Raw genomic sequence first — 15,656 nt, forward strand, 5'->3', positions numbered from 1 at the left:
TCAACACTCTGCTAATGTCAAGCCAGATTAGAATTGGCATTTTAATACCATAAGGAGATACATGAATTGGGATTTTCCATCATTTTCTTGCTGTCAAAACGTCAAAGTTTTCCCACAAGACAAAAATTACAAAAAAATTTGGTTCAGAAACTTGAATTGACACTTGTGAACAGAGTGGCTTCATTTTGATGCAGATGAACATTCTCCTTCAGAGATCAAAATTTTTTGTTTTGACTTTATTATTCTTACAAAGTAATTGCATTCTCATTTGTTATAATACCCTTTTAAATTATGTCAAAATTATGCAATATAATAAAAATTGAAATAAAATTGAAGCAAAGGTCCTTGATCTTATCAACACAAAACTTTTCAATATAGCTGTCACCAAAGCAATATCTCTACATAAGACAGTTTGATTTAATCAAATCAACACTTCCCTGACCAAAAAAAAAGGAAAAGGCTGCAGTCAGACAATACTAGGCAGACCTTACAATGTCTACAGAAGGTGCACAAGCAGGACTTTGTTTATGAGACCTGCAGCCACACTTGCAGTCCAACACTGCCCTGCAGCCTGAGCACCCTGATGCCATTTGTCCCCACCTTGCCCAGCAGCCTCAGCAGAATCCAACCCCAAGGCCTGCCAGACATCCAGGGCAGGGTGGCCATGGAGCACAAACCATGGTGGGTTTGTAACCTACAGGTCACTGCTCCTCAGTCACACAGCACACAGGGTAGAAATATATACATATATACATTTATACATATATATACATACTAGAAATTACAGACTTTGATTCTCCTGTGGCATTGGGACCAAAAGAAAAGGGCAAGTGTTTTGAATGCATGGATAATGCCAGATTGAATGTACTTGGGACAAAAGTCACAAGATACTAAAGCAGATTTTCAAAAGTGCTTCAGAGATAAATTCAAAGAACTTGTGCAAACACAACACTTACAAAACTCATAGATTTTAAACTTAAAACACAGGAGAAAATTAGAACAGAAAGAGGAAGATCTGAGTTCCCCTAAATGTCTGCAGAAACTAAAACCAGAGTTATAAATATTTCCACTCCCAATCTTTAGATTTCTGTTCTGTTTTCTTGCTGGATCCTAATCTTCCAGGTCATGACTTACATCTGACTTCACTGTTCATTGCATCTTACTGTTCCTTTCTCTGCTACTTCACTCTATTACCCTGCTCCCTGTCCAACTGCACCTACAGAAACATCTCAGACTTGCCACTTCCTCTTGCTTAGTCAAAGCTCCATTATAGTTGGTGCCTTCACACACTGCTGGATAGAAATGTGCTTCTGCTACTCAGCACTGAGACAAGTTTTACAGATTGAGGGCAAAAAGCTCTTTTTGCTGCTTCATATGGTAGATCTTGACATTGGTAGTCTATCCTCTTTCATAAGCAGAGCTCCCACAGACTTTAAAAAGAGACCTGTACATTTAGGCAGAGAAGAATATGGGAGTCAAGATCCACCCATGCAGATCTGAAGATAATTTTCATTAGCTAGGAAGTCAAACACAGAGACATAAAAAGTTTTGACACAGAGTCAACTTGGTTGGGAGTTTCTGATGTGAAAAGCAAGAAGTTCTATAGCCTAGAAAACTGTAAAGTGCTGGAAAACCTAGTTACCAGGAGGGCAATTTCATTCTTTATGTAGCGTTTCACATTTGAATGCTAAGTAACCACTGGAGGGAAAAAAAAAAAAGAATTACACATTCAACAAAGGAACTCAGCTGCAACTACCAGGCACTTCCCAAGTAAGTGAAACATAAGCTGTGCACAGTGCCCTGCAAGTCTGGGTGCCAACCATGACATTATGGTCCTTTTGCCACTGGTGATATTGCTGCCTATCAGAGAAAATACACATTAGCACCAGGAATTAAGAAACATCCCTGATATTGAACCATCACATCCACATCCCATCCTTCATGCTGTGGAACACTCGTTCCAGCAGGGGACTCCACTTGACCAAGACAACACAGCAGCAAGTCACTAATACATAATTAACATGCAATGGTGATTAATTAGGTAACATCTGACCAATAGCTGGGACTCTCAGCTGCCTTTGCGTGCCTCAGCACACAAACACACCTGTAACTCTCACATTAATCTAAAATGTACCCCATTTCCCCCAGCAAGCACAGGCCAAAGGGGGGATTCCAATCTGTTGCATAGCACAGTTGGAGCTACAGCACTTCCATCTACTCCAGTGTGCACAGCATGCCTGAAATTAGACCCAAATCTTTGCTTTGCAAACAGCATGCCATAAACATTCCTGTAGTGCTACAAAGAATACCCAAACACAGCCACCTCCTTTTTTTTTTAAAGATTCCCATTGCTTCTGCTTTGTACATAGTGTCTATTTCACCTTCCTTCAAGAAGTTTGATTTTAGGGCTCTGTACATCTATACACTTGAAAAAACATCATGAGTTATGACTGACTGATGTACAGCTGTTTAGGGACCAAAATCTTAATTCCATTGCTCAATCACTGCTGTACATTAGCTTATTAACAGAGCTCTGTTTATTGACTCTGCTTTGTGCCAAGTGCTTACAGTGGCTACTCTGCATCCCCAGTGGAGGCTCTCCATCCTTGTACCACAGGTAACAATTCCTGCTGAGGCAGCATCCTGCTGTTCTTCCAGCTGTTCTGGTGCCATCCTGAGAAATAGGGTCAATGCTGGCATCTCATTTATTTCCTGATGCTTGGCTTGCAACCTCTTCCCTCTAGAGACAGCGCTGCTCACAAGAGCACTTTACTTTTATTGCTCCTGTTAAGCTCTTTTGTTCTTCAGTGGAGGTTGTTCAACCCAGCAAGACCCACAGCTCAGGTCCTCCAGCAGAAAACAGTGGTTTGGTTTGCTTGAAACAATGGCCCTTCTCTGTTTGCCACTGCTGCATTTTCCCCTCGCTCACCCAGTTCCATAACAAAACTAACATGGCACTTGCAAGGGCAGAGGTTTTTTAACTGCAGTGCCTCTTTCATCCCCAGAAACACTCTGCCCCCCCTCAGCAGCAGGCAGAAGGGCCCAGCTCTCCAGGTGCACTGCAGAACCCTGCTCAGGGACTTCTGCAATTCCTCAGGAACGTCCTTGCCCTGAGCTTGCAGATACATCTTGATTCACTGGCTGTCAGAGACAATTCTGTTTCATGTCTCCCCAAAAGATTACTGGATTTTGATTAAGAAAGGTCAAGGGCAGCCTTTCCCTTTCAATATAAAGAGAATGACTTGAGGAAAAAAATACTCATCACCTAGCACCAGGACTTTTATCTCCACTTGAAAAATTAAATTGCCTGAAGTGATGGAAGGCTTAGGGCAGGGTATGCACAGAAATGTTTCCATGCAAATAAAATCCTAAATAATTTATCTACATACTGTAATTTTACATCGCCCAAAAACTGTGGGGTTTTTTTTGCAGATGTCTTAGTAGGAGAACAAAACACAAAGCTCACGTAGCCAAGTCTCAGATAATACCCATTTGCCAGAACAATTTTAAATGCACATTGTATTACTGACCCAGCAGATTTAGATTAATCCTTAACGCTTCAATACATTCCCCAAAATAACTTCCCCAATATTTGATTTTCCTTTGAAGGAAAGTGTGTCAGAGATATAATTAGCTCTAGCTGCAGACTCCAAATCTCTGCCTGGCACTGCTCTCAGTAAAACACACCTTCAGCAGTGTGAAATTGGTATAGCTACGTTGAATCTGCTACATACAACTGAAGTACTTCACACCAGCTGAGGATCTAAGTATATATGCATAAATGAGGGAAAAATACATTTTCACCTGGAATAATAATGCTGCAGAACACACAGGATCTCAGGCTGAGTAAAACAAATGACAAGTTCATAAGAAATACATTCTTGTAATTGAGTTTAAGGCACTAAATAACCACTGTCTTCTAAGAGAGAATCAGATGCATGGTGGGTATCCCTACATTAATTAGGAATAAGACTGTCACATGGATCTTAATGAAATAAAGTTACATCTATAGCTTCTCCAGAATATTAAAGTCAATTTATCTGAGGAAGACAAGTAATGGCTGGCTTTTTGTAGGAATTGGAGCAGTTCATTAAGGAAGGTAGCAGGAGTTAACACCATCTGAACAAGCTCTTATTTTTTAAGGTACAAATTCTAAGACTCTCGATTACCAAGACAGAACTGCAGAAATCCAGCTGGCTGATAGAAAACAACAGAAATTACTGCCCTCACACTAAAGCACCACGTACCTTGCTGCTGTGAGCACAAAGTACAGACAGCACTTACATAAAATACTCAGCAAAACCATTTTTCTCAGATACAAGCTCCCAAACATATTTACCTTAATGCATTTGGCCATCTGGACATTATCTGCAGCATATCTTAGGACAACTGATGCTCCACATTCTGTGTTGCTAAATGCCACACAAAAAATTTAAATGGGAGGCTTTTAGCTCTCCTAGTCCAAAACAGAGAATGCCAAGCCCATTAGCACCTAGGAAAGCAAACATCCAGGTCTGCATCACTGGATGTGACAACCCTCAAGTGCACTGAGCAGTTCCACAACCAGCCAGCTCCAAAAGCTAAAGGTTTCCATCTCCTCTCACCTGTGGAGTCTCATTAGACCAGTCCTCAGGAAAATCCACAAAAGAGCATATTGGTGTTACCTTAACCCCCCAGTCTTATTTAGTGTTTCAGTGATGAAAACACTAATTTCCCACACATTAACTAATTAAAAGTTCAGATTCTCCTGCTGTATCATAAGAAGTATGAATTCCAAATTAAAGCTTTTATTTAAAATAATTACATTTTTGACAGAACACATGAAGTTTCTCTTTGGGCAATAGTAAGAGGTAAGGCTAATGAGAGCAAACACCTCAGCCCTTCCCACTACCAACTGTCTGCTCGACCACCCCAGCCCCAAGTCTCCTGGGTACAGGGGACAGGACTTGGGTCATGACTCACGTTCTCCACACAGCCACTCAAACACCTAAGTTTCTGGTTTTTCACCTTTCACACCAGGAGTTTTCAGCACAGATAATGAAATTTAATTCTTCACTTGCTACAGAAGACCACTGAGATGTTTCACAGTATGGGCCTGATGCTCTGTGTGGCCTTTTCAGAAGTGTTACAAGCTTGTGTTTGAAAACACCGCTACAGAAGTCCCCTCTGACTCCTTCAGTGCAGTAAGGGCTGTAACAAGACAAAGGCAAGAGCTTGTTTTGATACAAGCAGGATTTTTATTCAATCCAAATGTTTTCTGTACAACAGAAAGGTTCTATACAAAAGAAGGAAGCATTAATTCAGTTGCAAGAACAGGCACAAAGAAGTTTCTGAACCCTAGTGCTTTAAAAAATCAATAATTTTTTTGAAAAACCAACCATGTGAAGTATTGTTATAGATGTTATAATCCTGGTTTGGGTCATTCTCCATCATGTACAACTCTCCTGCATGGACATCCTCAAAGTTAGCACTGAAGTTGCTGGGATCAAAGTGAACCCACACAGTGTACCTGTAGTCAATGGTACGCATGGAATAGCCCATGATCCTGATGTCCTTCAGCCTTGGCTTGTCAGAGTTCCACTGGGGAGTGTCTGCAGGCCGGGGATATTGGCTGAAAGCAACAGGTTCTTCATCAAAACACCTGTCAGTGTCATCACACCCTTCCTTGCCTTGCTCCACCTTTCCTTCAGAGATGTTAAAATGGCGGACAATGCTTCTCCCCTCAGTGCACAGCACAACACCAAATGACGGCTCGGGGCACGCAGGAGGGACCTGCAGGCCAGCAAGCTCTGCAAGCGTTGGAAACAGAGACACCAGCTCCACCACTTTTTTACTTTGCCCTAGGAGAAATAATATCAAAATATAAGTTATGGAATAGGGTGGTTGGACAACTTTTTCTAATAATTCACCTGGTATTTTATTCAGAGTGCTCTGTACAGGATTTTTGGGGGTACCGAAATCAAGGCAATTAAGGAGTGGCAGTTAGCTGTGAAGATGCCAGTCCATGCACTTATGATGTACTTTTAACAAGAAAACTTCTGCATTTATGTTTCTCCACTAGCCTTAGAGATAATCATATCCATTAGTTGAAAAAATGCTCTTCAGAAAGACAAAGTAAATTCTCAAGGTGCCTGGAGACACATAACCACATCTATCTACCCACTGCAAACAAAAAATAAGCACTGGAAATTTACCTTGAGGTGCTGAGACTCCAATATGGCTAAAAGGGTCGAGGTAGGGGAAGACTCTTGCTCCTTGTCTAACAGGGGAAGTTGTCATTCCTGGCACATAAAACATCAGCGGCACTCGGGTAGCGACATCAAAATTGCTGTATTTTGCCCATTCACCATGTTCTCCCAGGGACCACCCTAGGTGACAAAGAACACAATTCAGAGCAGAAACTGATTTGTAGTGATTTCTTCTTCATTGTAAATTGACTGACTGTTGAGGCCACTTGTCTGTTATAAAGGTTATACCAAAAGGTAAATAATCTGTATTTAGATGTAACAAAGCTTTTCTCTAATGTGAAAACTATTTCAACAGTCACCTAAATCTTGCAACTTGATACTCTTTCATAAAGGAAATAATTACACCTTTCTTTATTTCTAGATTATCAAGATTAGAATTAGGAAATGAGCATTAAAACAGCAGAAAAGAGAAATTGGGGTGTGTCACAATGCCTGCAAGAGTCTCCAGATCAATTCCACAAAGCATTCATTTAAGTTTTGGGCAGCTGCCAGCTCTCCAATGCTCCTGTTAACACTGTAGCTGAAAATCCCTTGGAGCCAAGGCTGCTCTCTATGCCAGACTGCCCTATCAGGATGCTACCCCTGAGGAAGCAATAGAGACAAAACTTTTCAGCTCTCCTCTTCCTCTTGAAAGAGATGCCAATGTGACTTCCTTCCAGGCAGATACACTGCCAACTTCACTTTGGGAGAAGACAAAGGAACCCTGTGACAGCTATGTTAACACATGTTTTTTCTTGATCACTTTGCCAGCCATGGTACTGGAAACACCAACTGTTTACAGTTATCCAAAGCAAGGAAAAGAAAAATTCAGTTTACAAACAAGTCAGAAGGAACATCTAGAGTCACTTTAGTACCAAAACTATTAATCCCATTGCTGCAACTTTAAGAGCTTTTTATACATACATGCTCACAGGAGTGAACCCAAACTAACTATGTATCTGACTTTAAATTGATGTAGTTAGTTCACATCCTAATTGGTTTAAATCAGCTAAGCCATCCCACAATCAAATGGACCATGACAGGGTTATCTTAACAAATATTAGAGTATTGAAACAAGCACTAAATACTTGAGGCATTTGTCCCACAGCTCAAACTAAGTCTTTTACCACCAGGATCCAGAGTGTGCAGGATCTCAGTTATGAGAAGGAACCATATCCCTATCAGTTTAGATGCTCTGCAAGCAGCAATGACAAGTGTAACAAAACACACTTGAGCAGTTAATGAGAAAGCCTGTCACCCACTGTACCAGATGGCTTCCTACAAATGGTGAGGGGGGAGGAGTGGTGGCTGTACTCTTTGAGCACAGTTCCCAGCAAGAGTCACTCCTTGGGTAGGGGGTGGGAATACAGCAAGCTCAGCCCTGTGTCCTGGCAGGAAGCCTCATCCCTCACCAGCAAATCCTCAACCTGATTAGAAGTGCCTATGGGGACAGAACTGTGCAACCACAGAAGCCAGGGCCAGTCCCCTCAATCTGGCTCAGACAAGACAAAAGTACAAGGTGTGGCAGCTCTGCCTGACATTATAGAAACACACACTGGATTAATATGCCAGCACTGAGCTGCACAATGAAGTTCTTAACAGTAAGCTCGAGAAAGATTTAAATGCTTACCATGATCAGCAGTAAAAACTACTATTGTGTTATTTGAGAGTCCTGCATCATCTAAAGCACTCAGAAGCAGGCCAATTTGCACATCCAGGTAAGAAACTGCTGCATAGTAACTCTGACGAATCCGCCGCTGCAAGTCAAAAAAACAGGAGAGGAAAAAAAAAGTTTTTCCCCAGACACATACAGCAGAACCAGGGGGTGTAAAAGAACTAAAGGACTCTACTTGTAAAGCTTTAATTGTCTGTAGCACAATTCATGTCCCAGAAAAGGTAAACTGGAAGGGGACAGCTAGAAAATTCCACCTTCCAGAAGTGCTTTCAAGCAAAACACTGCAAACCAACCCATTCTGCATCTCTTGGTCTAGCCAGTGCACCTAATTTTGGCATAAGCACTGGAGAGTAAAGGAAGATCTTGCCAAGAAGATAAACTGCGTGCTAGCTTGAAACAGATCAACAGACTCAGATAATGAACACAAACACAGCACTGGTAGCTGCTACATACATTCCCTCACATGCAACCTGAACAGTGACAGTGAGGGTTTTCCTACAGAGCTAGAGGTGACAGTATGCAAGGCAGGGAATTCATGACTGCAAATGGCCAGTTCCTGAATAACTGGGAGCATCCAAGAGCAGTTTCACTTCAGAGCACTGTATTGACAGCTTACCTGGAAATCATCTGGAAGTGCTCCGTAAGGGAAACTAACATTTAATGCTTGCACATCATCTCTCTGTCTGATATCCATCCAGGGGTTGTATGCCACAGAAGGTAGCTTCTTAGGCACCCAGGGATCTGGGGCCAATGTGATATTTTCCAAGGGATACAACTTGAGAAATTCCTTTACAAGACAAAACACATAGAAAGACTGTCCTCACCCCCAATATATACTGTGAATTTTGTGTTTAAACAGCAATCATTTTCCCTTGCAGGACCCTTTAACATTACAGTTTACAAGGCTTCATTCCCCTTCTGCCAGAGTGTGAAACACAGTAATACTAGACATCCCCAACCAATTCCTGAAAAAATGCTGAAAAAACCAGCTTCCTGTATCTCAAACCAGAACTGCAATAAAAGGTCCAACACCACTTTGAAATCAGTAGGAATTTTGCCACCACGCCAAACAGAGAATGAAATACAAGATCTTATAAGGCCTCATTATGTCATACTCCATCAAGCTGAAGCCCACCTCCATGCAATAGCAGTCACCATCATGGTGGCAGAAGCCTAGCTTTTGGCTGAGGAGTCACAATTCATTCTCATTAAATGTTCTGAAATACATCACAGGTGACTCCTGAAGTTACACCAAATCAAGGCTGGTTTCCAACTTGCTTTCAGAAAACAGCAATAAAGCATTTGTGCAAACAGCTTTTAAAAACAAATGCAACATTTGTCTAAGTTCCCTTTCCTGCAGGTTCCAATCTCCTCACCTGTGGGTACCTCAGTGGGATGTGTGGCTTGTGGTAACCAACAGCCAGGAAGAACTTTTGCCTGTTGGTTTTCATGGCATTCAGTAAGTGTATGGCCTCCTCAGTGCTCTGAATATCGGGCAGAGTGCCCCCAGGCATTTCTGTCACATTCACTGGGCACACCAAGTTTGCATGAAGTTTTCCATCTTTTCCCCTACAAGTCTTCATAAAAGAAAAAATTAGTTTGGTAACTTCTGGTAAATAGAAAGACAAAATCCTCTGTTCTGTAACTTCAAAACCAATTTGTTTCTACCAACAAAAGAATGCAACTTCCGTGCCTATGAAAATGCAGAAATCCTCTCTAAAGCTGGGTAGAAGATTAAATGTAGTCACATGGGTCAAAAGCCCACAGCTTCTATGATGAATAGAATCTCTGATCTAATGGAGATGCAGCAGCATTTGGTTCTCCTATATATACATACATTTTAGCTCCTTCTGATCCCAACAGTTCATAGAAAGCTGCCTGGAAGCTACTGCCTTAGTTTCTGAGCAAATGCCAGCAGTGGCTGATGTGTAACCAAAGAGAGATAAATTAGACTAAACAGTGGCCAGGGAAAGGTGGCCTCAGCAGGGTGTTTGGCAGGGTTGCTAAGTGAACCTACTTTTCTTCATGTCATGGATGAAAATGCTGCTGTTGTTAAAACCAGTCTTTTTCCAGCACTAAATCCAAAACCAAAGCACTGCCAAGGCTGTCTGTACCCCCATGGTTGCAGCTCCTGCTGGGCAGTGTACAGGCTCCAACACATGATGCTATGCAATGTTTGCATAAAGATAAACCAGACTCTTTTGTGTCACATTTAAGACTAACAAACATTCTAGAAAACTGGATCAGTTTATAAACTTTTGGGTTATTTAAACATAATTTTAATTATGGCCCCTGCTCACTCAGTCCTGAGCTCTCTGTCACTTTAAGTTTACCAAGACTACTGACAATGTTTTGTCACTAACTAAAGCAAAGCCAGATCAGTTGCAGGTGCAAGTTGACAACCACACTTTTCAGATAAAGGAATTCATTACCTAGAAACAAATAAGGATCGTTCTTGCTTATACCTCAGTAACTGAAATTTCCAAATACCAATTTATAAATACTTAAAACATCTGCAGAACAGGCACATTGATTGACAAAACACGCATCTGATAATCTGTGCTTTTGGAAAGCACAGAAAAAAAGCATTGAAGTGGTTACTTTTTTTCCTGCACAAGGGTGCAGCCTCAAAACCCAGAGGGCACAGCCTGTCCTTGATACAAAGAACTTGGTTCTATCTTGAACACCCTTCTCTGTTGGAGTGCCACCAATCACACTTACCTTATCATTCTCATACTTTTCAGCTGAAGGATGAAAGGGTGGAATGGACCAACTGTAGGGATAGTCATCACTGTAATTGGATGAAATCCCTGGAATGGATAAAGATATTAAAAATGCTCTAAAAATTCACTGAACAAGGAAAAGCTCAGACAGAAGTTTAACTTGTTTTCAGTTGGTTGGGTTTTTTTTCAAATATGTTAAACGAAGAAACATTTCAAATGAACCTTTGACAACTGAAGAAAAGATAACCAAAAAATAGAAGTCAAAAAGTTTAAGACAGATATTCTTCCCTGAAATACACCTTGTATTTGTCACTCAAATGTCACTCTTGAGGGAGACTCAAGCCTGTTGAAGAACCTTACTTCAGGGAACATCAACAAAAAACCCCAAGAAACTAAAAATCAAAACAAAACAAAACAAAAAAAAATAAAAAAACACCCAGGATTAAAAACAGTATTCATGCACATCCTTGATTAGCTTTTCTATAAACTGAAACACATACTGAAACTATCCACACAAGTTTAGCTCTAGGATAAGGAACTGCCAAAAACAGGATCAGTATTACACTATTTTTCAACTCAGTAGTGTTATTGCTTTTTAATTAGTGAACTAATTTCGTACTGAACTTGAAGCATTAGTCATACATTCTGCATGTCCTAATCCAGACTCACAGCCTGTTAGGAAACATGAAGCATGCAGAGGCAGAACTAAGCCAACAAGTAATTTCATTTTCAGCAGATACCTAACCTCCAGATGTATTTTTAGAATGTTAGACATTTATTCCCACAATTCCAGACAAGATGTGAAAACATCCATTAGATAAAAGTCATCTAATACATTCATCTCTAATGCCTTAAGACTTAATGACAATCACTGTAAAATCTGGCATGTGATTATGATTTAGGTTCTTAACATAGACGAAAATCACACATCAATACTCATGTATGTTTGTGAGACTATACACATCAAGCACTTCTATCTTCAACAAAAGACAATTCAAACCATACCAGGATGAAAAACTTTCCCCACAGACAGGGTCACGTAGCCATTTTCCTTGAAATACTGGGGCATGGTGGAATAGTTTCCTGCATGAACTCTCCAGTAGGAGTAGAAATCATAGAGCCGGGTGGTGTCAGGCCTGCGGCCAGTGAGAAATGACACTCTGCTGGGAGCACACACGGCTTGCTGGGGAGAAAGGCAGCCAAGGAGAGACATTTGCAACAAAAACCAAAACACGTGCACGAACTAACTCGGGCATAGTGATGCCTTAAGTTTTAGCTTTCATATTTTCCAGATTCTGTACTGCATTAGGATATAACTGTGAACTTCATGTAAGTGTTAGCAAGTTCTCTTCCCAGTTTAGTCAGACAAAACAATCCTTTTCCAGCCTGAGAACCAAGGACACCTTTGAAGCTCCAGGCCCAAAATGTAAAAACAACAGTGAATTGAGGAGAGTAAACTGGGAGGATGGGACTGCATAACCTGAAGCTATAATTGGACAATTAACCCAAATATGTAAATGGACCAAAACTTATAAAAGTGTGAAAACTTGTGACCAGTCATCCATATTGGATGTAGCCTCAGCTGGGCTCTTGTATTGCCCATGGTATATCCTTTGAAGGCCTTTTTAATAAATCCCTACTTTATTCCTTCAACACTGTCTAGCCTCTGTTCCATGGGAGCCTCTCAAGGCATCCATAGCTGTCCCACAACCACCTGAAAGCTTGGGAATCACAGCGAATGAGTTTCACATCACCTCAGGCTGGAATGAACAGTATCCTTATTAAGCATATCTATTCCAAACTGCAAGCTTTTAAAAATGCAAGTCAAGTTCCATAAAGGCAGTACTTTTGAAATCTGGTTGCTCACATCACACAGAATTAAGCAGCACTGGCAGGTGGACTGTGCTGATAAAAGCCGAAAGCCTAGTTGATCTGAACTGCCTTAAGAATAAAGAAAGGATAAACACAGGAGGTCTGGGTTATGGTCCAAAGGTCTGACCAACTCTGCTCCAGACTGACAAAACCCAAGAGTCACTGCTTTGGGCTGGAATTACACCCAAAGTTCTAACTGCTCAGCAGAGAGGAACTTGGGAACGTAGACATCCTACACAGAGTATTCAAGTGAAGAGCAATTAGTGAAATTTTCAGTCCTCTATTTTAAGAGTGATGCTTACCACACAAACTGCCCTCTTATAGCAGTCTATAGAATTTATTCCCTCAAAAGATTAAAAAGTAAAACAATCTTTTGTAAGCAGTAGAAAAAGAGAATTTTAATTTAGTAAAATGGCATTTTTAAGCAGCACTTGGATTCAAACAGTGAAAACGCTTGAGTGGCAATCTACTCCTCCAAGGGCTACACAAATACCATAATTTAAATGCCCTGTTTTCATTTTTCTCACCTTAGTAAAGATAGGTTCACACACTGCAGTTCAGCCCAATCATTTATTTTCCACTGAAAATACTTCACGTTAATAAATACTTGCTTTTTCCACTGACCTGCCTAACACCTACTGTGATAAAACCAGTAATTATTTTGCATAGAGAAAATATGTTTAAGTCATTTATCTCACCTGGGCATATGCATTGCTGAACACCATACTTTGGGAAGCAAGTTGATCAATGTTGGGAGATTTCACAAGCTTCTCTCCATAGCAGCCCAACACAGGACGCAGATCATCCACAATTATAAACAAGACATTCATGCCATCTGTGAAAAAACAGAATTAGAAATAAATTAACCTGAGCTCCAACCAATAAATTAACCTGAGAGGTTATTTTATGCTGATTTATCAGTTTTTAACCCTTAAACACATTTGAGAACAAAAATAAAATTAATTAAAAAAACAAGAATATCTTTGTAAGGGAATGTAAACAACAGGATTAATTCTTCAAAGACAGAAATTCTTACTTGGCCTAGACAGAAATATCGTGGTTTTCATTCCCTTCCTATTTCACTGCTTGCACCCATGGTATTTTCTCCAGGTGCTGCAGACAGCAAGTCCTTGCAGCTGCTAAAGTAGTCGTGCAAAATAAAGAAGTATTTTATAAGCCCACCTACTGCCGAATTCTACGGCCTGCAAGCTTTGAGAAGGGTGTTAAACCTCAGCTAAACAACACTGCAGTCCTGTATAATTCTGATCCCAACAGAAAAGTATTTTTCTTCAACTGATGACACACGTCTTTTGAAAACGCCCTCTCAAGGTGGTGGACTGTACTGGGGGCTCGATGTGCGCAGGACCCGCTCGCCGCCGGCGGGTGAAGCAGCAACCTCCCCAGGGACACACGAGACCCTGGGACACACCGGGGCCCTCGGGAAACACGGGACCCTCGGGACACACCGAGCCCCTCGGGACACACCGGGGCCCTCGGGAAACACGAGACCCTCGGGACACACCGAGCCCCTGGGACACACCGAGGCCCTCGGATCACATCGGGGCCCAGGGACACACCGAGCCCCTCGGGACACACCGAGGCCCTCGGGACACACCGAGCCCCTCGGATCACATCGGGGCCCAGGGACACACCGAGCCCCAGGGACACACCGAGCCCCTCGGCCCCGGGCTCCCGCCGGCCGCTCCCCCCGGCCCAGCCCCCGCTGCCAGAACGAACCCCCGGGCCCGCGCGCCGCTCCGGGCCCCGCCGCCGCCGAGCCGGCCGCGAAGGCATCCCGGGGCAGCCGCAGCAGGCACAGGAACAGGCACAGGAACAGGCAGAGCCGCGCCGCCGCCATGGCCCAGCGCGGCGGCGGGGCCGGGCAGAGGCGGCCCGGGGGCGGTGTCTTGAACCATCGCCGGAGCCTGAACACCGCCGGGAACAGCGCTTCGCCTTCCCCGTCCTCTTCCCCTTGCCCGCGCGGGGGCGCCGCGGCCCCGCCAGCGAGCGGCTCTGCGGTGCGGGGCTGGGCTGGGCCCGGCCGGAGCGGTGCGGTGCGGGGCCGGGCTGGGTCCAGGACTGGGCTCAGCCCGGCCGGAGCGGTGCGGGGCCGGGCTGGGCCGGCAGTGGGATCCAGCGCCCGCACTGTGCGCGGCTGCTCAGGGCGCAGCGCTGCTCCTGCGGTTCCTGCCGACGCTCTTCAGCACCCGCCGCGTGGAAAGGGAATGTCAGTGTCATTCTCAACGTTATTTCTTTCTGGTGGAAATAACGTTGGGGAATGAGGGAATCAAGGTTTAGTATTGAGGGAAGCTGTCTGAGTACTCCAGTGCTATTTGTGAATCAGTTAACACTCTGGTCTTTGAAGAAACGTTCAGTGTTTCCAGTTCTTCAGGTGCGCACCCTGCGGAGCCAGGGAGAAGCCGATATATGAAAAGTTACATAAACTAGGAAGCTCCCCATGATATTTAATGTTTCATTAAGAACTAGTTTTGTTAAAAGCTCAGCAATTTTCATTATTTCTATCTTGAACTGCAGTAGAGAGATTTATTGCCAGTATTCCTGTACAAAATAAACTCACTGTTAACTACATATAACGCTTCCCAATCAGTAACTGTAAAATTATTATTATGTATTGTGTATAATAAAGCAGCTCACAGGAAGCTGAAAAGAATTAAAAGACTGTAACTACATCGTCTTACACATTTAACAGACAGGTAAACTGATGGCAAGTATACCAATATTGAAAATAATCAATATGAACTCATTTGGATGTGGGAACCACTATGACAAAGATACATGTGATAGTATGTGCATTTTTCTATTTTAGCAAGTGATAGGTGCACCTTTGAATACAAATGAAAGTTTAACAGTGAATTGTATTGGTAAATATCATTGTCTTTGGGACCAGACTATTAAAAAAGCCAAAAACCATCTTGAGAAAAAAAGCCCCATTTACAGAAAACGATTGCATCTTTAATGGGAATCTATAATTTGATTCTTTCAGTGCCTCAGGACTGTATTGGTTGCTCTTTCTTACCAAAAGTAAAAGTTCTGAGACAAAAATGCTCTCTTTTGTCACTTTTTCTTCACAGAGAATGGGATCAAAAATAATCTGCTTTTCTGCTCTGTAAGGATTCATACCTGAGGCCTCAAATATGC

General features: G+C 42.4%; 1 protein-coding gene across 1 annotated transcript; it reads right to left on the bottom strand.

Annotated features, from left to right (window-relative positions):
- Nucleotides 1-5,221: 5,221 nt before the first annotated feature.
- IDS (iduronate 2-sulfatase) lies at nt 5,222-14,401 on the bottom strand. Its single transcript, XM_041396699.1, has 9 exons — nt 14,235-14,401; nt 13,196-13,332; nt 11,631-11,808; nt 10,624-10,712; nt 9,279-9,479; nt 8,519-8,689; nt 7,858-7,984; nt 6,195-6,368; nt 5,222-5,840 (listed from the first exon to the last, which is right to left on the bottom strand). The coding sequence occupies exons 1-9, from the start codon at nt 14,353-14,355 to the stop codon at nt 5,338-5,340; spliced, it is 1,701 nt and encodes a 566-aa protein (XP_041252633.1). The 5' UTR covers nt 14,356-14,401; the 3' UTR covers nt 5,222-5,337.
- Nucleotides 14,402-15,656: the final 1,255 nt, after the last annotated feature.

This window comes from Onychostruthus taczanowskii, unplaced genomic scaffold (assembly GCF_017590055.1).
Source record: "Onychostruthus taczanowskii isolate IOZ18803 unplaced genomic scaffold, ASM1759005v1 scaffold13, whole genome shotgun sequence".
NCBI classification, from domain to species: domain Eukaryota; kingdom Metazoa; phylum Chordata; class Aves; order Passeriformes; family Passeridae; genus Onychostruthus; species Onychostruthus taczanowskii.